At 39.8% G+C, this 24314-nt stretch overlaps 1 protein-coding gene across 2 annotated transcripts in view; it reads left to right on the forward strand.

Moving 5' to 3' along the window:
* The first annotated feature begins 5575 nt into the window (after positions 1–5575).
* CEP78 (centrosomal protein 78) overlaps positions 5576–24314 on the forward strand; it is a 32787-nt gene continuing 14048 nt past the window's right edge. The window contains exons 1-11 of one of the 2 annotated variants that reach the window (XM_061132947.1): positions 5576–6008; positions 10320–10492; positions 10583–10655; positions 11715–11818; positions 13583–13757; positions 16182–16295; positions 18015–18079; positions 18356–18479; positions 20591–20726; positions 22086–22131; positions 23474–23602. In XM_061132947.1, coding sequence (XP_060988930.1) covers positions 5756–6008; positions 10320–10492; positions 10583–10655; positions 11715–11818; positions 13583–13757; positions 16182–16295; positions 18015–18079; positions 18356–18479; positions 20591–20726; positions 22086–22131; positions 23474–23602 — 1392 coding nt within the window. In that variant the 5' untranslated portion in view covers positions 5576–5755. The remainder of the gene's footprint in view (positions 6009–10319; positions 10493–10582; positions 10656–11714; positions 11819–13582; positions 13758–16181; positions 16296–18014; positions 18080–18355; positions 18480–20590; positions 20727–22085; positions 22132–23473; positions 23603–24314) is intronic. The other variant, XM_061132948.1, reaches the window with a different exon arrangement.

A 24314-nucleotide genomic window follows, 5' to 3' on the forward strand; every position in this document is an offset into this window, starting at 1 on the left:
GAGATCTGATGAGGTGAGTATGTCAGGGGATGCTTCCTTGATGAAGTGATGCATGAGAAAGAAGAGAGAAGAAGGATGAGGAAGAATTAACCAGGTGCAAACAAAATGGAAGGGCATTCCATGCAGAGGGGACAGCAGGGACGATGTGCCGCTGTGAGTATGCGGGACTGAAAGGAGGCCACTGCAGGCTGGACGATTGAGCACAGAAGGGAGTGAGGCGCAAGGGCAAGATGAGGCTGCAGAGACCACGCTCCGTCATGTCCAGCGGACACCCGGCTCTGCAGACCAGTGCGCTCAGAATGCCGGTGCACAGGAGGGAAGCTTCCTCTAGGATGCAACTCAACACACTGCTGCTTTCATCAGGAAAGCCCTGCCTGGTGAACGCAACAGTGTATCTAGTGGCGATATGATTTACATTCTGGAGCAAGCTCCTTATCTTAGAGAATGGCAGCTGTTCTCAACCAGCAGCCAGTCAGTGACTCCACACTTCTGACCACTGTGAGAAGGTTTGTCTTTATCCTAAGAACAATGGGAAGTCACAGAAGAATTTTAAGTGGAGGGGATAGTGGCTGCATTACAGAGAATGAACTGGAAGGCAGCCAGGGTTAGCAGCAGAGGAGGAAGTTGGTGTGAGAAGTCTCCCTTTTCCTGGTGAAATAAGAGGTATTCTCTTCAGATGAAAGAGCAGGGACATCGAATAGTCTAACAGGACAGGATAAGAGTAGAGGAGATTTGGAAGTGTCATTGTGAACAATCATAAGTAAGGGCGGGGAAGAAAGCAATGGGGACCACAGACCACAAGACAGCCTATGTTGTTGACATAGCTCTGTGACCAGATCCAAAAAAACTCGATGCTCTGAAAGCAGGTGTGAAGATGAAAGTTACAGATGAACAGAGAAAGCATCAGCACCAAGGTTTCATGGGAAGAGAAAACAGCTTGGCGGTGTGGGTACCATGTTGGCATGATGGACCAGGGGTCGAGTACAGGGACTAATAAGAAGCAAAATGATAAACTGTATTCTAGTCAAACTCACACTCACCAGACCCCCGGAGGAGGACAGCCCATTTCTTGTACCACTCAGTAGGCCTGTCCCTCCAAGCTCAGGTCCCTACAGAGAAGCCAAGGCATTTTGTCTGAGCCAGACATGGACCTAAATTGTCAGAGGATCCCAGAGGTGCTCTGGGGAGGCAGCTTTTGCTCATCATGTTCCTAGAAATAGGTGGGTAGAAAACATCAGATGCTGAAAGAGGAACCAATGCTACTACTAAGCCATAATTAAATATAAGTAGGGGAGAGAATGGGCTTCCTTGGTAGCTCAGCTGGCAGAGAATCCACCTGCAATGCAGGAGACCCTGGTTCAATTCCTGGGTCAGGAAGATCCCCTGGAGAAGCACTAGGGTACTCGAGTATTCCTGGGCCTTCCTGGTGCTCAGATGGTAAAGAATCTGCCTGCAATGCAAGAGACCTGGGTTCGATCCCTGGGCTGGGAAGATCCTCTGGAGGGCATGGCAACCCACTCTAGTATTCTCGCTTGGAGAATCCTCATGGACAGAGGACCCTGGTGGGCTACAGTCCAGGGGTTGCAAAGAGTCAGACAGGACCAAGCAATTAAACACACAGGGGAGAGAATATCAGAGAAACTTTGAAAGAAATCCGGCCGGATAGAACACAGTAAGTGCGAGGAAAATAAAGTTTAAATTAATATGTTAAATGACTAACTAATACGTTGAAAGCTTGCCTGATCTGCATCTGCAGTAATGCCTTGTATGGAGAGGAGATGAGAATGTTCCAGTAATCATTAATCAGCACTTCGTCTGTACCAACACCATGCTAGGCATAGGGAATACAAGGATGAATGAGCCATGGTCCCTGCCTTCAAAGGGCTTGCTGTTCATGGAAGGAAAACCATCTAAAAAGATGCTGGGAATTCCCTGGCAATTCAAAGGTTGCAATTCGGTGCTTCCACTGCAGGGGGCATGGGTTCAATCTCTGGTCTGGGAACTAAGATCCCACATGTTATATGGCAGTTATAAATAGATTTATTTACAAACCATTAAAATAAATAATAAATTTATTTATAAATAAATGATTAACAAAAAGATGCTTGTCACTGGAGATATGAAGTATTTTGACACAGGGACGTCAGGGAGTAGAGTAGTGAAGCACCAAAAAAGCAGGAGAAGAGAGAAGAGGATTAGGGAAAGAAGGCCTCCCAGGGAAGCTGGTCCCCAACGTGAGGCCGGGAAACCAGCGGACATCAGCTCACTGAAGAGCAAGCAGCAGAGGAGGGTCTTAGTAAAGAAACAGCATCTGTAAAGGCTCAGATAGAAATGACAGAACATCAGAAATTTCAAGCTGTTCCACACATCTAGAGAAGACAGTCAGGAAGAATGGAGCAAGAGATAAGACAACAGAGGCAGTCAAATCATGACGGAGCTCATATGCCAAGCTAGGGAATACAGACCTGATTGCTGAGGACAATGAGAAATCTGTGGCTTTCCAGGAAGCAGTCAGAAGTTCCAGGAGGAACTGGAGAGAGAGATCTTTGTTAGAAGGCATCACCCTGGAGGGGGAAGTTAAGCCTGAGCAGGAGATAAGATCACACGGAGAAAATGAAATGTCAAAAGGGGCGCCCACTGAAGATAGGAATCTGAAGAATACCAACATTTAAAATGGGCCAACATTTAAGATGGGTAAGCGAGACATTGGAGAGTGACACTGAGAAGAAGGAATTAGAGAGGGATTAAAAAAAAAATCAGGTGGCTTGATGGAAAACACAGAGGAGGGAGCTTTAAGAAGACAGGAGACAACTACATTAGATGATGCTGGAGAATTAAAAAAAATGGATGCAGCAATAAATAAATTATACTGAAAATTGGAAACAATTTAAATTACCATCAACAGGACACTATACAAATAAATTATGGTATTTTCCTACTTGGGACTTCTATACATCAAGGGAAATACATGAAGTACACCTTCATATGTCAGCATGGATGAACCTAGGAAAGATAACACTAAACAAAGCAAGTAGCAAAAGAAAACACAGTAGAATATTATATGCTGTTTAAGAATAATTACAAATGTAGCATAAATATAAAGACATCCACTGCAGTGATGAATACCAAGTTCCAAAGAGTGTTTGCCCAAGGTCAGCTGGGGAATGGTTGTGATTGGGAAAGTCTCCAACAGAAATGGTAATGTTTCATTTCACAAGTTGGTTGGAAGATAGAGGTAGTGTTTGGCTATATTATAATTTGAGCATGTTGTAGGTAAAAGTCATTACCGACCATATCTAGGAAATTTTAGTGTAGCATGTGTGCCCATGGAGAAGGCGATGGCAACCCACTCCAATACTCTTACCTGGAGAAGCCCATGGATGGAGAAGCCTGGTAGGCAGCAATCCATGGGGTCCTTAAGGGTTGGACACGACTGAGCGACTTCACTTTCACTTTTCACTTTCGTGCATTGGAGAAGGAAATGGCAACCCACTCCAGTGTTCTTGCCTGGAGAATCCCAGGGATGGGGGAGCCTGGTGGGCTGCCGTCTATGCGGTCTCACAGAGTCGGACACGGCTGAAGCGACTTAGCAGCAGCAGCAGCAGCAGCATGTGTGCCCATGCTAGTAGTAGGCAGAGGTACCGAGAATGCAGTGGGTAGAAAAGGAATTCTGTAAACACAATGGCAAGGCCTGATCAGAGGACTACCACTGTTCTAGAAACTAGATGCAAATCCAACATCTAAGCCCAATGTTAAAAGATAAACTGAGGCATATTTACAATTTTAAAAGTTTACTTGAGTGAAAAGAGATTCAATTCAGGCAGCACCAAACTGGAAGTGGTTAGGTGCACTCCACCCATGGAAGCTGCAGAGATTTTTATTTTAAAATAAAATGAAGGGTAGAAGCAAAGTAATTATTGATCTGCGACAGTTCTATAGCCTAGTTGGTGATTTTGTGACTGGTTGTCCTTACCAGTTGTTGTAACCAAGACATTTATTTATAGGCTTTGGTTTTTGTAGGTGGCCACATCAGTCTAATGGCCACATTAGTCTAAGGACCACATCAGTCCACTGGAGCCACCTCAGTCTAATGGCCTCCTTGCGTAGTTAATCTAACACCAACTGTCTGAATTCTTCCTAAGTTACTTAACTTCCTGAACCTCAGTTTCTTTTGCAAAGTAGATAATCAGTAGTAAATTCTCTGTGGAGTTGTTAGGAAACTTGGATGATTTCATACTAAAACAGTGCTTAAAACTATGTCTAGGAGACAGAACTATACCAACAAAGGTCCATCTAGTTAAAGTATTTTATTTTAAAAATAAAAAAACTTTTATTTTCCAGTAGTCATCTATGGATGTGAGAGCTGGACCATAAAGAAGGCTGAGCGCCAAAGAATTGATGCTTTTGAACTGTGGTGTTGAAGACTCTTGAGAGTCCTTTGGACTGCAAGGAGGTCAAACCAGTCAATCCTAAAGGAAATCAGTCCTGAATATTCATTGGAAGGACTGATGCTGAAGCTCCAATACTTTGGCCACCTGATGCAAAGAACTGTTATTGGAAAAGATCCTGATGCTGGGAAAGACTGAAGGCAGGAGAAGGGGACGACAGAGGATGAGATGGCTGGACGGCATCACCGACTGGATGGACATGAGTTTGAGTTGAGCAAGCTCAGGGAGTTGATGATGGACAGGGAAGCCCGGCATGCTGCAGTCCATTGGGTCGCAGAGTCGGACAGGGCTGAGAGACTGAACAACTGAACTGAACTGAACTGAGGACCCACAAAGTGCTACTTACCAGACATAGTCATCATTATCAGTACAAAACAAAATTATTATTAGTAATTACGATAATTTTCTTAATGCATGGAACACGTCACCATTTGCCAACGACTGTGTCAAGTAGGCAGAAACCAAAGAAATAATAATTCTCTGCAGAAATTAACACACACGTGACGATTTAATGATGCACAGGTGTTTTTCATTCAGCCGTACATGCCTCCCTTACGGAGTGTACGCCCTCTCTTGGCTGGTGCAAGCACAGACACTTACCGGGAGTGTAAGTAAGTAAGTGAAGTCACTCAGGCGTGTCCGACTCTTTGCGACCCCGTGGACTGTAGCCCACCAGGCTCCTCCGTCCATGGGATTCTCTACGCAAGAATACTGGAGTGGGTTGCCATTTCCTTCTCCAGGGGATCTTCCCAACCCAGGGATCGAACCCAGGTCTCCCGCATTGCAGGCAGACGCTTTAACCTCTGAGCCACCGACCACTGTAAGATGCGTTGATACAACCATATCTCACTTTCATTCGGATCAGTAAACGCTTTTTGTAATCCCCGAATGCCCTAAACCACCTACCTTTTGCACCGCCCTCTTCTCGAAGCTCCCGCCCCTGATCCTCCGGCACGGTGCCCACGGGAGGCGGGGCCTGCGTGCTGACGCACGGGGAGCGCGCTGACGTACTCGTGCTCCCGCCTGCCGGCTTGAATCGCAGTCCCGCGCCGCGGAGGGCGGTGAGGCGGGCGCCAACGGCCGGTGCGGCGGGGCGGGAGGCAGCGCGGAAACCCGGCATCCAGGGGGCGACCTAGCTGGGGCCCGGGGCGCTGAGTCTTCTGGCGGGTCCGCCGCTCCTGCTCACGCTGAGCGGCAGCAGCCGCCCGGCGGTGGGCGCCCAGGAGCCGGGTAGCGACCCGGAGCCCCCAAGGCGGGGTGCGGACGTCGTGTCCGCAGCCTGCGTCCCCCGCGGCCGCGCTCGGGCCATGATCGACTCGGTGAAGCTGCGCCGCGACAGCGCGGCCGACTTCTTCTCGCATTATGAGTACCTGTGCGCGCTGCAGGACTCCGTGCCGCTGCCCGCCGTGCGCGCCTGTCTGCGGGAGGGCGTGCTGGACTTCAACGCCGACCGCCTCCGCGTGGCGGACTGGGCGCCGCTTCTCAGCACCCTCAAGAATGATAAAGATCTGCCCTTGATCTGCATCAAGAGCTTCTTCCAGCCGTGGCTTGGCGAAACAGGTTTGTAGTTCCGGCTCTCAGGGGCCCTCGTCCGCGCTGCGGCGCGGATTTTTAGATGGTGCGAGGTGGAGCCTGGTTACTAGAACGGTGCCCAGTGCCCCTGTGTGCACAGATGGGGCATGCGGCCTAGGACTCCTGCCGGCTCCGCGACCCCGGCCGAGTGCGTTAAGGATCTCTGTCTGTGTTCATCTGTTAACGTGGGCTTCACGTGTCTGTGGTGGTTGCAGGATTCACTTCTGTTAATGCACAGTTTGGAGCGTTGTTAATTGTTCGACAGATGTTACCTGGTCTATTGAAAGACTTTGCCTTGTACAGAACAAAGAGATTAGGAAGTTGATGTATCCCAGCTTCATTTCCTTTTGATTAAGACAGGACTCAGGGAAAAAAAAAAGTTGTATCACATAGTGGAAAGAGCACGAGTGTGAAGGCAGCTTAGGGTTTGAATTCCAGAGCTTATAGTGTCTGTGACCTAGGCAGGTTACTTTTCAACTGCAATCCCCACACTTGTAAAATGACATTAAAAACCACTTTTTCCATGGGTTCTTAGATTTAGGCAGATTATGTGTGTAAAGTACCCTTGCACTTGAGTGAGTTCAGTCATCTCCTGCCCTGGGTGACCTTCCCTTCTCCCGGGCAGCAGGTAGATACAAGCACAGTAGTCAGTACTCTGAAAGAGTGAGTTCTGGAGTTACAGAGATAGGATTTTTTAAATTGAATTTTTAATTTTATATCGGCATGTTATTGATTTACAGTGTTATTGTAGTTTCAAGTATACAGTAAAATGATCAGTTATACATATATATATATATATCCATTCTTTCTCAGATTCTTTTCCCATACAGGTTATCAAGTAGAGTTTTCTGTGCTATACACTAGGTCCTTGTTGGTCATCTATTTTATATATAATAGTGTGTATAGGTTAATATCAGGCTCCTAATTTATCATTCCCCCTCCACCTTTCCCCTGTGCAAAGCATAGAATCTTGGAAGAAAAGGTTCAGAGTAGGCTCCTTGGAGGCGGTACCATCCTTTCTAAGGACATGTAGAAGCTTCTGCGGTGGCAGGAGGGAGCAGTTTGTGTCAGAGGTTGAGAAATATAAGAAAATATGGCAAAACTAAGGTACAGGAGTGGAACTCAGGGTTTGGGAAAGAGATGAGATTTGATACCGGAAATATTGTGGGGCTAGACAGAAAGGGGCTTTGTTTGTCCTGTTAGAAGGTGGGATGTTTATCCTGAAGACGGTGGGAAGCTAAGAACAACGAGGTGGACTTTTGATTTAGAAGTTCACTCTGACCTCCACGTGAAAGGCAGTTAATTGGATGCAGATGAATTTAATCTAATGGTTCAAATTAAGTTATAAATGGTTGGACTGGATTTTAAGAGATCAATGATTGAGAATGGGTGAGACCTAGTGACCAGTTAGAAAAAGGAAGACAGCAAGCTTGGGTGAAAAGCCACATCTTTCTGAGAGATAAGGAGCACAGTAGGAAGGGAGTGGGGTGGGGAGAGGATCTTACTTCTTCTTCAGTGCTTCAGAGCCAACTGGTAAACAGGTCTGGGCCCAAGGTATAGGTCTGGGCCCAAGGTATAGATCTGGGTTTTAGGGAGGACAGGTGTTTGAAGGCACAAAGAAGATCCAGTGAGTTATAGTTCTGAGAGATGTTTTTTAATTGGACACACCTGAGGATGTTTATGAATGAGAGAAAGTAGCCAGCAGAGGAAATGTGTGCAGATCTAGGAGAGGAAATGATTTATTTTTAAAAACCTGAATGCTTTTCATGTACCTGACCCTTTTCTAGGATCTGGGGTTCACCCCATCTGTTAACTCTTCTCCAAGAACAGCTCAGCCCATCCCCTGGTGAAAGGAAGTCAGATTATTCTCTGCATCCCATTCAGGTGTAGGAACTGTTCCTTACCTCTGAAGGCACTTTACTTAACCAGAGTAATAACTTAGAAATCAAAAGAAATTACAGCTGAAAGGGACCTTAAAGGCCACTGTACTTGATTTTCCCTAATATTTTGCATGAATATAAGAAAAATATATGGCAGAAAGCATTCTCTTCATAGTTCCTTCACTGAACTTTATGTCTTGCATCCAGTGGGTCTAGCTTGTAGATTTTGGCCTCTTCCTAAATTTGCTTCTTCATCCATATTGTTACATTTTGCCTGGACTATTGCAGAAGCACTTAGGTGGTTTTGCTGCCCTTGGGCTTAGTTCCTATAAGTCCATCTGCCTACTCAGCTTGAGTGATGTTCTAAAATAAAAAGATATGTTTAAAACAGTGCTTGCAAGTGTTCCCACACAGGATTATTGCCTGTTAGTTGCACAGCTTGTGTTTTGCACAGAGGCATGAAATCTGAACTGTGCTCTGCCAAGCCTCATGGGGCTCTTTGGCCCTGAAGAAGGGTTCTTTTTCTAATTATTCCCTTTATCTAATTGGTCCTTCAGCAGCGGGGCTCCTTTTTCTAATCAGCGGCGGCACCCTTATTGAGCCAGCGGTAGCCCCAGCCCTCATGACCTATGGGATAAAAGCCATACTGTCTCCCGGACTTGGTTCAGCCAACATCTCTATTATTTTTATTTTTTTAATATTCAAACGTTCAGAGCAGTTTTATTTTCAGTAGCCCCAAAGTGGAAACCACTTACGTGTCCATCAGTAGGTTTATTGATAAATTGTAGCATGTCCTTACAACAAAATACCACCCAGCAATTAAAAGGAATGAGCTATCGATATCCACAACAGCCTGGAGAAATCGCAAAATAATTGTTGTTCAGTCGCTCAGTCATGTCCTACTCTTTGCGACCCCATGGACTGCAGTTTGCTAGGCTTCCTGTCCTTTGCTATCTCCTGGAGTTTGCCCAAACTCCTGTCCACTGAGTCAGTGATGCCATCCAACCATCTCATCCTCTGCCGTCCCCTTCTTCTCCTGCCTTCAGTCATTCCTAGCATCAGGGTCTTTTCCATGAGTTGGCTCTTCAGGTGGCCAAAGTATTGGAGCTTCAGCTTCAGCATCAGTCCTTCCATAAATATTCAGGACTGATTTCCTTTAGGATTGACTGGTTTGACCTCCTTGCAGTCCAAGGGATTCTCAAGAGTCTTCTCCAAGACCACACTTCAAAGTCATTAATTCTTTGGCATTCAGCCTTCTTTACGGTCCAACTCTCACATCCATACATGAATACTGGAAAAATCATAGCTTTGACTAGACAGACACTTGTCAGCAGAGTAATGTCTTTTCTTTTTAATATGCTGTCTAGGTTTGTCATAGTTTTTCTTCCAAGGAGCAAGCATCTTTTAATTTCATGGCTGTAGTCATCATCCTAAGTGATTTTGGAGCCCAGGAAAATAAAGTCTGTCACTGTTTCCATTGTTTCCCTGTTTATTTGCCATGAAGTGATGGGACCTGATGCCATTGAATTTTTTTTTTTTTTACCATTGAGTTTTAAGCCAGCATTTTCACTCTCCTCTTTCACCTTCATCAAGAGACTCTTTAGTTCCTCTTTGCTTTCTGTCATAAGGGTGGTATCATCTGCATATCTGAGGTTATTGATATTTCTCCCAGCAGTCTTGATTCCAGCTTGAGCTTCATCCATCCTGGCATTTAGCATGATGTAGTCTGTGTATTAGCTAAATAAGCATGGAGACAATATACAGCCTTAATTTTTGCCTTTCCCAATTTTAAACCAGTTCATTGTTCCATGCCCGGTTCTAACTGTTGCTTCTTGACCTGCATACAGGTTTCTCAGAATAATTACTCTGAGTGAAAAAAGACCAGGAAAAAAAAAAAACCAAAACTACATACTGTATAGTTTCATCTATAAAACGCCAGAAAATAAACTAATCTATAGTGTCAGAAAGCAGCTCAGTGGTGGCCTGAGACTAGAGTGGAGTGACAACATCTCTATTTTGTTTCTTCTCCCACTTGCACCCCTGGCCTTCTATCATCCCCACCTGCAGTATTTACAGCGCCCAGCAGGTGTCAGGTCTGAATGTCTACACAAGGGTGCTCCCTCTGCAGTTAATCCACCTCCCTCTCCAACTCTAAGTAGTGTTATCTTTCTAGATTCAGCTTCAGGGTGATCATGAAGCCATCACTTAGATATAACATTTTGCTTCCATAGGAACCTCTGTACGTATAGATTATGTTTCTTTATCTCATGTGGTGAAAGTTTTGAGTTTACATATGTCCATCCTTAAAGAGGGTTTAAAGGGCAGGAGTCATTTCTAATCCTTAGCCCAGAGTGTATGCTTTTTAATGATGATAAAATGTATGGTTGAAATCACTCATTTTACAATAATTTTGCTTTAGCTTCTGACAGAAATAAAGTTTACAGAAGTCGTGTTCCTGCGATAAGAAATAAAGATGTGACCTTCCAGTTGTGTAAAGCTCTTAAGTGCTGTTTAAGTGCATCAGGTGCGCTGAGGAACCTGGAGCTTAACGGGCTAGTTCTGAGAGAGAGAGACTTAACGATGTTAACAAAGGTAAGCCTTCAGTGAGTCCTGCCCACATTTGGTAGTTGCTTTGGGGGGAACTAAACCAATAAAATTTTGAACTTTTTTTCCTCATTAAAGGGATTGAATAAATCGGCCACTTTGGTGCACCTGTCTCTTGCGAATTGTCCAATTGGAGATGGAGGTTTAGAAAGTAAGTGTCCATCGTAAGTCTCTTCCCATCAGACTATGGGAAGAGTGATTCACTGCACACCATGTTGATTCCTGTCTGCCTTTTCTTGGTGCGCTCCCCGCCTGGATTGTCTCCCGTACCTGCTCATACCTTGGTCCGTTCTCATTTGTACCATGGAAGTCTGTCATGCTGGACACTCTGAGCACTAATTTTACTTCAGTTTGCGTTAAGCCCCAAACCACACATTTTGTATTTTCTGTTTTTTGTGTTTGTTTATATTTTTGTGGTTTCTCTTTAAGAAACATCATGGGAAGGGAAATAGCAAGATGTCAAGAGCAAAAAAAATCTGTATCTTTAAACTGTTAAAACATCCATCTGCAGTAATAATTATAATGCACTGTGGAATGTGTTAAAGTAGGAGATATATTCAAAGTACTATAAGAGCATTTAAAAGGTGAGCAAACTCAGTAGTGTTGGCAGGGGTGTATCATGGAAGGAAGGTGACTGTTGGGGTGCTGAAGCATTTGTGTGTGTTCATTGTGCTCAGTACTGGCCTGGAGGGCTAAGGGGGGCTGCATTTCAATTTGAGGGAACAGAGTTTGAGATCGTCTATCTTATATTACCGTATTATATTGAATAGTACCTAATAAGATTCTGAGTTTATAGTTGACATTTAAATTGTTGATTGAAAATTGGGATATATCATTGGAAATGAAAGTAAGAAGAGTCTTATGCTTTTTAGGTTTTTCTTTTTTTCCCCTGTGTCTTTAAAGGTATCTAATACTTAACTGAGTAGTTAGGAGTAAAGTTTGCAGTATTCAGTGTATTCAGTTTTAGTATCTAAATAGAATTAAACTATTGTTGTAAACTGAACACTCTAGCACTTCGTTACTGACTGATTTTAGAATGCACCAATCAGTCAGTTACCTACTGGGGAAGATTGTCAACAGTGATTTTAAGAATCTGGCTATAAACCTCCAGTTGACTCAAGAAAAGCAAATAAGTCAAGTTTGACCAATATATAGGCTCTTCATCTTATTGTGTGTGTGGTTTTCTTTTGTTTTTTTTTTTTCCTTTTAGTTGTTTGTCAAGGTATAAAGAACTCTGTCACTCTTAAGACAATAAACTTCACGGGGTGTAATCTGACATGGCAGGGAGCAGATCACATGGCCAAGATCTTAAAGGTGATTTTATGTTTAAACTTTCATGAAAACATATGTGATTGAAGCACATTAATTTTTTGATACAAATGGCAGTGATTTTTGTCTTTTGATACATGTGAGTGCAGCTTTAGTTTTGTTGAAAGAATATGACCAGTTTTCAGTTTGAGATTCTTCCATTTAGTAAAGACAGTCCACTTAATCTTAGAAATAAGACATTTAATATATACTACATAATAATATTTAAATACTTTTATGTCTTTAGTTATTGAAAACATTTATTGTAATACTGTGAAGAAACTTGTCATTATAGTCTTCAACAAGACGTAAATGTTAAGTGTTTATTGGATGCTATAGTCTATAAACTAATAAAAATTACTACTTCAGAGCTCTCTATAGTTTTAAAAATACTGCCTTAACAACTTTATAGTGGTTATATTTACTGTGTTTAGGCCTAAAATTATTTAATAATTTGACATGAAGCCTTTTTAATACTTTGATGGTACAGATCAAGGATAGGTAAACTATGGCTAGGGGGCCAAACCCAGCCCATCCCCTGATTTTGTGAAGAAAGCTTTTTGGAACATAGCCACACCCATTGTTTGCATGGTAACTAACTAAGGCTACTTTCACCCTACACCCATGGTGATGAGTAGTTGCCACAGAAACTGTATGGCCCACAAAGCTGAAAATTTTTTAATTTAAATTTAAAAAATTTAAAAATGCTTTGGACCTGTACAGGGCAAATCCATTGATTCCCTGGGACAGAAAATGGTGGCGAGCTTGCGTGCTGAAGCCAAATGTCCTAGGTTCAGATTTCATCTCTCCCCGTTTCATAGCTGATGACCATGGGCAAATTGCTTAACCTCTGTGCTTTATTATGAGGTTTAAATGAACTCATTTGGATAAATAGTGCCTGGCACATAATAAGCACTGTGTAAGTGTGCTGTTATTTCTGCTTGTAGCTTTTATAAGTTATTGTTAATAGAAAAATGACACTAATTTTTCTTTTAGAGTGTCAGAGGAACTTTGAGTCTTGTTCAAGAATGTAATAAGATTTTTTTCCTTTAAAGTCAATGTTCCTTGTTAACAAAATTTATTTTATGAATATAAAGAACTGAATATCTTTAAGATAATGCTAGTGGTTAAATGTCAAACTCTCAATTTCCTAAGGCACATCAAACTGACTTTTCATAGTCCAGGCCTTTAAAGTTGGTGTATATATCTGAAGTAGTATGTGAGATCCATTTTGTAAATATAGTTTTTAAAATAATACCTTAGAAGTTAGAAGAAGATATTAGAACCCATTTACTTTTGTACCATTTAAAAAATATGTGTCGTTTACAGTGTACACAAACTATATGTATAGAACTTCATGTATATAACTTGTTAATAAATAAGATGCATATTAAAATTTTTCTTAGAGGGTGCCCAGTCAAGTGTTTGGAGACCACTGGAGGACAGAATGATAAACTTTAGAGCCTCAGCAATGACAGAATTTAGAAGTAATTCCCTGGGTTGGCAGATAAGGGAAATAAAATTCTTTAACTGAATTGTCAAACTTTATATAGCTAATCAAAAACAGTCATCCAGTGGCTAGAGTCTGATCACTGACAGACTTGAATCTGGGTCACTGGATCCCTAAAGCAGAATTAACTGTTTAATTTCTCCTGTCATATGTGCTTGGCACGTACATGTGTGTAAATCTCTGACATAATAAACTATACTCAGTAGGCATACGCTGTTTCTTCATTCAAGTGACTTACTTTCGTCCCATTCAATCTGAAGTATCAGACCATCAGAAGGCATGAAGAAACCTGGGCTGAGAGTCTTCGTTACAGGAGACCTGATCTTGACTGCATGGCTGGTTTGAGGCGCATCACTCTGAACTGCAACACACTCATTGGTGACCTTGGTGCAAATGGTTTTGCAGAATCTCTTAGTGAGGATTTATGGCTTAGAGGTAAATTCTAAAATTGAATATATTGAATTTTTCATACTAGATATACTTAGCTTTTGGCATGATACTGTTGCCATAGGATTTTTATTTTTTTAATTTCATTTTTTTCAGTAGCTTTTATTTTACTTTTAAACTTTCTCTGAGTTGCATATATTCTTTATAGAAAATACAAAGTAACAGGAGAGCAATTACCTGTAATCTTAATGCCCAGACATAATCACCGTTCATTTTGGTGTGTATACGTTCAGTCTTTTTCTTTTCTCTATAAATATATTTATACACTCAGGGATTACAAAAATAGAATGTAGTATACTTGCTATTTCATATTCCTGCTTTTTTCACTTAATGATGTCTCATGTAGTATTCCATCATATTGATGTCCTGTAGTTTAATCAGTTCTTTGCAATTAGGTTTAGACAGTTTGGTTTTCCCTATCAGAAACAATGTGAACACGTTGTATATACATCCCTGTGTCCATCAAGATTACTTCTGTGGAATAAGTTACTAAAAGTGGAATGATTAAGTGTGAGATATTTTTAAGACTTTGGGTACACATTGCCAAACTGCCATTCAGAAATGTTGTGCTAGTTTGTAGCCTAACCCTCACAAACACTGGCTTACAGCACTTTTAAAAACTGTAAAACTACAAAAATGAAGACCTCTCCCTTTCTTATGCAACTTTTTTCAGTTAATAAAGTGTAAGCATCCTAACAAGTCAATAATTTACATCTATAGCATCATTTTTAGTGACTGTTCAGTGTTCCCTTATATAAACATGCCACAGTACACTTAGCTTATTCACTCTTGTGTATAAGCTGTGTCCCATTTTTAAATTACAGTTCTCATACACATCCTGGCTTATATCTGATTATTTCTTTTGGTTAAATTCTTAGAGAATTGATGAATCAAAAGGGCATACTAATTTTGAAAGCTTTTATTACATGATGACCTAATCTGATAGGTGAATAATCACATTTTATTTTAGTTTGTATTCACTTGATTTACTGGTGAGATTTAATGACTTTGTATTAATTTGACTAGTTGATTAATTATACCGTGTCCATTTGTCTGCTGTGAGAGTGTGTAAGGATTGCATCATGCGCTGTCAGATCCGCACGTCTGACTTGCTATTTCTGTGTGCCATGGGGTTTTGAAAGACACCAGTTATTTTACTGTAATAGTATATATGCTGTGGTCAGTTGCTCAATTGTGTCTGACTCATTGCAACCCCACACAGACTGTAGTCCCTCAAGCTCTTCTGTCCATGGGATTTTCCTGGTAAGAATACTGACGTGGGTTGAATTTCCTTCTCTAGGGGATCTTCCCAACCCAAGGACATACAGCACTTTAGAAAAAGACTGATGATAGTTTCCTTTCATTTAGTATTTTTTAATACCTATGCTTTTGTACTGATGATACCTTTGGTTTAAATGAATAGGTTGTTCAGCCCCAGAACTATTAGAATTCACAATCATTTGTCCTGTATTTTGTCTGACCTTTTACAGAAAGTGTTGTTGACCAACATTCTTTCATGATAGGTTTTTAGCATGTATTTTCTATTCACACATTCTTTGAGTTTGTTGTTATTTGTATCCTCTTAGACTTCTTTGTCTTATTTACTCTAAAGCAGTTATTATACTTTTTCTACTTTGTTCTCCCCTTTTAACCAGTTTCAAGAGTGGTTTGGAACTCAAGATCATGATCAAAAGAATGCAGTGCAGTTTCTGAGCTTCCCCAGTTTTTGCTTGTGGGGTTTACAGTGCCACCACTGCTCTTGCTGGGCTCCCCTGACAGCTCAGTTGGTAAAGAATTCACCTGCAATGCAGGAGACCCTGGTTCAATTCCTGGGTTGGAAGATCCGCTAGAGAAGGGATAGGCTACCCACTCAGGTATTCTTGGGCTTCCCTTGTGGCTCAGCTGGTAAAGAATCCACCTGCAATGTGGGAGACCTAGGTTTGATCCCTGGGTTGGGAAGATCCCCTGGAGAAGGGAAAGGCTACCCACTCCAGGATGCTGGCCTGGAGAATTCCATGGACTTATACTCCATAGGGTCGCAAAGTGTTGGACATGACTGAGCAACTTTCACTTTCACTACCCTTGCTCATTATGAACTGAGATTTGTTTTGTTTTGTTTTGTGCTCATAGGTTATATGCAATTTATTCTTCAGTTCTAGAATTGTAAAATATGCTGGATGATTTATTGGTACTAAATGCAGGGTAATCATTGTACATCCAAGAAGAGGTTTTTAAATTGGATTTTGCATTATGTGTGTGCATATATTTTTATGTTTTTTTTCAATACCGCAGATTACAAACCTGCCATGACTGGTTTTATGCAGGACTCTTCCACACATGGGAAAATGAGAGTTGTCTATATGTTTAATCTGTATAGAGTTAGCAAGTGACCTTTTTGTCTTTCACCAAAAGCACTTGACCTGCAGCAGTGTGGCCTCACCAATGAAGGAGCAAATGCTTTACTAAAAGCCCTTGAAACCAATAGAACTCTGGTCGTTCTGGATATAAGAAAAAATCCACTTGTTGGTATGTGGTCACTTTTTAAAAAATTGATTAAAAAATAGCAAAACAAAAGCACTTTTTAATGTATTGATGATTTTAAAAACCTAAAGTGTTTAACTACACAGTTGACCCTTGAACAACTTGGGGTTACTGTTGCTGACCCCCACACAGTTGAAAATCTGGGTATAACTTTATAGTCAGTGGTTCTGCCTCTGTGGATTCAACCAACCTTGGATTGAGTAGAACAGTAGTATGTATTTACTGAAAAAAATCTGTGTATAACTAGACCCACAAAGTTCAGACCTGTGTTGTTCAAGGTCAGCTGCACTTCCCTAATGTTGCATTTCCCTTATGTTTTTAGCAGATAATTTACTAATTAAAATGAATTATACTTGTAAATCATTCTTGCCTCTACTCTGAAGATGAATGTAGATAATCTTGCTTCTGCCAAGCGCCTTATTTCCTTCTTGTGCAATTCTTGGAACGAGTGCTTTATTCCTTTGTCAGTTTAACAAGTAAAAAATTTTAATACTTTTTGTGTACCAGATAGGGGTTTTGGCACTAAACCAGAGATAAAGCACTGAACCAGACAGACAAAGTCTTGCCATCATGGAGCTTACATTCTACTGAAGGAGTTCAGGTAGAAATGAGTAAACAGATGAGGAATATAGTTTTAGATAGTAGGAAGTGAAAAGATACCTTAATGTGAAGCGAGTGAGGGGGCAGGTAGGCCTACATTGGATCTGCTTTCTAGGGGACAAGTTTACCAGAGAAGTAATGTTTGAGTGGAGACCTGAATGAAGAGAGGAGCAAGCCATGGAAGATCTGGGGAAAGCACATTCCAGGACAAGGGGACAATGAGGATGCAAGCATGTAGGTGGGTGGAATATTTAAGGGAAAATAAGGAGGCCAACATAGCCAGAGCACTGAGTGAGGAAGAGTGTGGTATACCATGAGGTCAAGGAGCTAGCCAGGGCCTGATCTTGTAAAGTCTTGAAGGCCAGAGTAAAGACATGGTTATTCTAAATGAGTAGAGGGTTTTGAACTGGAAAAAGGCATGATCTAAATAATGTCTCAATAAGATGACCCTGGCATAGCGAATAGACTTGGGGGGCTGGGGCATAGAAGAGAAACAGGGAGACCGGTTAGGAGACTGTTTTAGTGATCCAAATGAGAGATGTTTATGGCTTAGCTTAGCTTGGAAGTTTGGAGCAAGTGAAAAGCGATTGAATTCAGGTTGTATTTTGAGGGTGTAACTAACAAGACTTGCAGATGGATTAGATGTGGGGTATGAAGGAAGGATTAACAGAGAGTCAAGTCCTTGATGATTATGTGCGCAACTGGGTGGTACCACTTAGGAGGGGGCTGATGGGAGGAGCAGCTTTTGAGGGAATATCGAGACTTTGGTTTGATATTTTAGATACCTTTGAGGTATCTGTGTGTCTGGACAGTTCTCAGACTCTGCTTTCTATCCAGAGGTACCCAATGCCACTTTAGATGCGAAGTGTTTAAATTTTACCTTTGCTGCTACCCAAATAGCCCCTGGGGTCAGTCTGCAAGATGGCATCTTAGGTTTTTGAGGAAGAAATTAGAATATACAAAGGGAGAAATAGGTATATTATTATATAATGTAGATTTCATATTTAATTTTATGGGTAAAGCAGTAATTAGTTGGTTGTTTTTAAATGGAAATAGCCACTCATTGGGAAATAAGTACTCTCATTTCAATTTATTTTACTTTAGATCATTCTGTGATGAAAGCCATTATCAAAAAAGTTCTCCAGAATGGAAGAAGTGCCAAGTCAGAGGTATAACATGTTTTAGTTTTCTAGAAAGAATTTCACTTTAATGTCTTTCTTAAAAAAAAAAAATTAGAAGGATACTTTCGGCCATCTTAAACTAAGTTTTTAGTCAAATCAAATGGCTTTTCTGTTTCTGAAAATATTGTGCAATTCTTTAATTCAGGTTCCCAGAAATGCTGTCAGAAACCTTTTATTAACTTAAAATGTTTTAATTTCCAATTAAGATCAAACCTTGATAAATTACCTGTAACTTAAGTGGCATATTTATTATTTCTTTCTCAGTACCAATGGATAACTTCTCCATCCGTGAAGGAACCAGTGAAGGAACCATCCAAAGCTGCCAGACAGAAGAAGAGAACCATAATTTTGGGAAGTAGTCGTAAAGGAAAAGCTACTATTAGAATTGGTAACTTTTTTTTTAATGCTACTAGAACTTATAACCCTTATGTTTTCTAATGTGCTGAAATTAAAACAGCCAGTATTAACCACATAGATATTATTAATAGGACTATATAATTGCCTTGATATGTATCATAAGAATTTATAGAATATAGAAATTATAAATGAATTTAAAGAGATGTTAATAACCAACTTCTGTGTTTACATTTCATAAAAAGTTTGTTATTTTGACAATATTTCCTGGTTGATGATTACTTCTAGTATTTTGCAATTGAAATTTGTGAAAAATTGGAAATAACCTGAAATAAGCTATTATAAGCATCTTTAGAAATACAACTTCTTTTTTTTTCTACTAAAAGATGTATGATTTTGATTCCCCATTAATCAGCTTGCTTAGAGAACAATGTGTTAAATAGAAGTTGTCCAAAGTGTTTATTAAATCAAAAATAGCTTATGATTTGTCTGCCAATTGTTACTTTAAGATGGTGATAGTTTGGTAATCAATCAAATGGTATATAAAAAGAAATTAAGATTTTTATATCACACTAATTATATAGTATTATTAAAAGTTTATATAATGTATAAAGCATTCTTAAAATAGCTAATTTGACTTGCTGTAATATTAGAAATAGAAATATAGGTAAATAAAACATGTATATATAAAACATGTTAGAAATTCAGTAATAGTATGTGGTGGTATAGAATAGGGCATCATGAAGTGAGAATAAAACAAATTTTTTTTTAATTTAGCATGATTAAACAAAGTGGAAATGTAACTGATGTTTACAAGCTCACTGAGCTATTTTAAGAGTAATTTTATTTTATTTCTTGGGCTTTTTTTTTTTCTTTTATATTTGCTTCAGTTATTTGGAGACATAGAGGTAAGCCAAATCCATGTCTGGCTATGTAGGTAGATTCAGGTGAGTATAGGAGTTAAATAGCTGTGTGAATTGTGTCACATCTACAATGTAATTATGTATGCCTTAAAAAGATGGGAACTTTTATTGGAAATGTTTTTATCTCCTAATGAGACAAATGTAATTTTTAAAATTTTAATTATAAATATATTTGCATTACTTTCTGCAAGTAAAGGTGTACCCATACAAACTATGTGCATATAGACTTTTTTTTTTTAATGTAATTAAGTTAAAAAACAAAATGAACTGAGCCCCTCTGTATTTTGAGGCATGTAAATTTATCCAGAGAAATCACACAGGATCACGTGGTTGTTACCAGTAAGCTACACTATATGAAACATTTGTCCTGTATCACCACATACACTCTATTGTACATGCCATCCTAATGCTGGTAAAGTAGAGTAGGTTTGAAGAATAAATACAATTATTTTAACCTATGATGCTTGTTTTCAGTAATGTTCAAGTTAAAGATTTAAATGTGAATTTTAGCATATGGTTTGTTCTAAAGAAAGTATTAGCTTGTGAGTCTCTTTTTTGCTACCAAATGTTTCTTATAAAAATACTTGACTCTTTAGTACTGAAGTGTAGGGTAAGTCTCCGCATTTCACTCTTTCATCCAGTGGGTTTCACTTTTTGTGTGTGTTTTTTTTGTGTTTTCTATATGAAATCAAATGAACAGTGAAGGTCAGCAGACTTACAGGAGGGTAACATTGACTCATCTACCACCTGGCAGCTTGTATACAGTCATCACTTTTATTTGTTTTTACATAGAAAAAATAATCTTAAAATGAAATCTTGGTCTAATCCCGAAGATTCGATTTGGCAGAAGTCATGGGTGTATTTATGTTTCTCTATTTTTGGGATTCAGAAATGCCAAAGGTGTTCTAAGATTAATATTGAGTGTCTCTGCGTGATACATAAAATGTATTATTCTTTGGGATTTTTCAAAAATTTATTTTTGCATGTTCTACATACCTCAGTACTTTTGTTTTAGTTAAAATAACTCGTTACTGCAGTGGACTTACATTTTTAAAAATTGCTGGCCTGTGTAAAACATTTTCACAAAACGATCGTGTTTCTAATGGCCTGGACATCATTGTGAAGTGCCTGTTGTATTCCCTTCAGTGTGTACGCATGTGATAGTCGCTCTGTAGGCTTTTAGTGCATTTGATTCCTTCTTTTCGTGATTTCTCAAACATAGGATTGGCCACAAAGAAACCTGTAGGTAATGGAAAGAAACCCTCCACTGGTAAAGACTCTTATGCCCCGGAACCTCTGCCTCCCGGTGTGTCTGGTTTCCTGCCATGGCGAACGGCAGAGCGTGCAAAGAGGAGCAGGTAGAGTGTTTTCATTCCCTGTCTTTCAGTCATTTGGAATTCTTTATTTTGGAGCTTCTGTTATGTGGGAGGTCTCTGGTGGTTTCTATAGAGGAAGAAAGATAACTCACATGGCTTCTGCCTAATGAGTCCTCTAAGAAAGAAAAAAAATAATTGGAAGTTTGAAGTTGTTTCTCAAGTGTGACAACAGAGGTAACCCCGCGGGAGTCCTGAGGGGACTAAACTTCTCTCCAGTCGTGCAGATGAGAAAAGCTGCAGTAAAGGCAGATGTATTTGAGTCAAGCCCTATAGCATAGAAGTAGAAATTTGGATCTGTAGGAATGGGAAAAAAGACATTTTAGGCATGGGAATAGTTTATTGCAGAATGGGTGAGAAATATGGATTAGACCTAATCTAAATCAACCAGCTTAATTCAGTAAATCAGATTTAGTTTGTCAAACTAGACTTAACTAGCTTTAGCTGATTACTTATCCAGGGGATAAGTTCATAGTAATTTTGTCATAGAGCTGTGAGTAAAATTTTTCAACTATAGGTCTAGGCTTGCTAGATGAAATAAATTGCTCTAGGTTATTTTCAAGTGACTTATTTGGTAATATTCATAAAATTAGAGTGGCGCTAGTGGTAAAGAATCCACCTGGCAATGCAGGAGACGCAGGAAACGTGGGTTTCCAGTATTCTTGCCTGAAAAATCCCATGGACAGAGGAGCTTGGTGGGCTAGAGTCCGTAGGATCACAGTGAGTCAGACACAACTGAGCATCTGAGCACATTGATGAAATTCGGTGTTAACAATTGCTTAAGAAAACAAAGAGAATTGATTTTAAATAGTACTTGAAGTAATTACTGTGTAAAATACCTGTTCAATTGCTCACATTTAGGTGATATTTATAATCCCCATTGGACAACTGACTACTTTTTTGCAAATGGTAACATAGATTTTTAAAGCATAAACTATAATATTGAATTCCCAGTCTTTGCACTTTAGTTTAAGAGCTTTGTGTTTTCATATCTTCTTCTTAAGGCACTTATTAATCTCAGGTCCATCGTCCTCACAAGGAGTTGTAAATTAGAGAACGATTCATACCACCAGTTAAGAAGGTGGACTGAAATCTCAACCACCCTCAATGTAGAAATCAAAGGTGCCTCTCAGCAGTTCAGAGAGTTGTCACAAAGCGAGTCTGCTAAATTCTGTTCACTTTTTTTCATAGCAGAGCCTTCCAGGTCCTTGTTTTGAGCTGACTTATTTTTATATACAATTCTATGTGGATATTGTACATGATACTAGGAACTTATATTAAATGCATTTAACTAGTGATGTATGTACATCAAGATATAACTTTGTTTTGTTAATATCTTTTTAGGGGTTTTCCTTTAATCAAAGCTCGTGATGTGTGTAATCAGTTGCAGGTATGTGGTTATGATATTTATTGTATACAGGGGGTTGAATTGGGACGGGTGGAAGGTCATACTCTTTGCTTTTTAAACTGAACAGAGCCTTACAAAAAACAGCTCCCTCTCTGAAATAAATCCATTAAAAACCCATCTCGTCGTTCTCCCATTGCCCCTGTGTAGTTGTATGGATATGGCCCACTGGGAGCCTTGTGGTTGTCTGTAAACAAGTCAGTGGGTTCTCCAGCCCGCAAGTCGGCGGTTACCCGGTAAGGCGAACTTAATTGTCATTTCTAACCCCTTACGTGGAGCTGTCACACCCAAGGGTGTTCATGTGTTTTCAGAAGATGTTGTTTGGGGGCCGTCTGTACAAGTTCCTGATTTCAAGCCAATGTGAAGCAACATATCCCAAACCTCTGCTCTCTGAGCGTCCCTTCTTCCTCACCAAGGCTGCACACTTGCCTTCTTTTACAGCCTCATGGCCTTGGAGCAAGGTGATCCTGCCAGTGGCCTTAGGAGACTGTGGAGTTGCTCTGTTGAGATTAAAAGAAGAGCACCTTGGATGTCAGTCCTGCCCCTGGATGCCTCATTCTATTATTGGGAGTTTCCTCTCCTGCAGGGCTTGTCAGAATGATATCCTAGTGACTTGTCTTCTGCACAGTTATGTAAAACTAACACACATCCTTTTGACCCATAGACTTTTATGGGGTTGTGACCAGGTCAGTTTTTAAATGGAAGTGTCTTATTGAATAGCATTCCAGTGGCAGTGAAGCTCAATAGGAGAATTGAATTATAATTACACTAGTTTTGGCTTAAGGATGATGAGAAAATGAAATTTTTGATAGGTCAGTTTTAATTGTGTATGTAGGTGACTAATTTTTTTTTAAAATTCTGTTTATTATTCACAGTTTAGATATGTTGACTTTCTAATTATTCTTCTGATTCTTTACCAGTCCCCTTACTGATGAATTGCCCTCCTAAAAACTACATTTTCTTCCAGACTATTTGTGTCTAATGAAGAATAAATTTCTAGTTTGCAGCATAAAGGTGATCTGAGAAAAAAATGTTTACCCTGGCTCCTTACTTGTCTTCTATGAAAGAAACTTAATAAAATAATATGGACAACTCCAAATACTAATCCTAACCATGTACACCAGAGGTCTGTACACAGTAACATAGCAAAAATAAGTTACTGTAGTTTTACTTGTCATTGCTTGTTTTAGACTAAGGAGCAGTGGAAGACATTTACAAATAATGACTTGATAGCTCAGATCACTTGTGTTAAATGTCCTTTAATATTTGGGTATTTGGTATCTTGTTCATGTTATCTTTTATCCAACTTTGTCTTCTTTTTTTAAAGCAATCAGATTTTCCTGTGACTGTGACCGTAGAGAGTCCTTCCTCCTCAGAAATTGAAGAGGTTGACGATTCCTCAGAAAGTGTTCAGGAAGAGCCAGAGAAAATCAGTTTGAAACAAGAAGCATTGCAGGTATAAAGTTATCACTTTAAAGATACAGAGAAGATTATTTTTCGAACAGATTAGTTGCATCTGACTGCAATACTTGACAACTTGTGTGGGAGCTTTCTGTTTTCCCCTCCTGTCTGCATTGTATCCCCTTGGTCTTAGCTTAGACCAAAGTGAATGGTGGACATTTGAACTCTAAGAAATAAACAATCAAAACATGTCATTAGTTACATATTTGCCTTTCTTTAGAACCTTAATATTAGATATAGGGAGAATCTTTAAGATAAACTTGAAGGAATTGAGTTCCAAATGAATGTAGTCAGCTGATTCAGTGCCCTTGTTTTACAGATGAGAAAATTGACAATTCTTTTTACAGGAGGGGTGTATGATCTCATTTTTAATGAAAAGTTGAAAAAAATGTTTCAATATTGATATTCTCCTTTCCTAAAAATAAGCAAGAAACTCCATTATATTGCCTAATAAACCTGACATCTAATGTCATTCCATACTTCTGTTTGTATGGACAGAAAAGAAAAATTGATCTTCATAAGAACTTTTTACTCTTCAAAATAATATATTAATTTTATTTCAACTTAAATGCAGAGCTGATAATTTGTAGTAAATAAGGGAAACATGATTTGAGGGCACCTTGTTATTGTGCTACAAAGTCTGTGTTTAATTTTTTTAAAAGTACTTAGTATGACTTTCTTTAATATGGAATCTTGATAAATTTTGA

Source organism: Dama dama, chromosome 29, assembly GCF_033118175.1.
Source record: "Dama dama isolate Ldn47 chromosome 29, ASM3311817v1, whole genome shotgun sequence".
Taxonomy (NCBI): domain Eukaryota; kingdom Metazoa; phylum Chordata; class Mammalia; order Artiodactyla; family Cervidae; genus Dama; species Dama dama.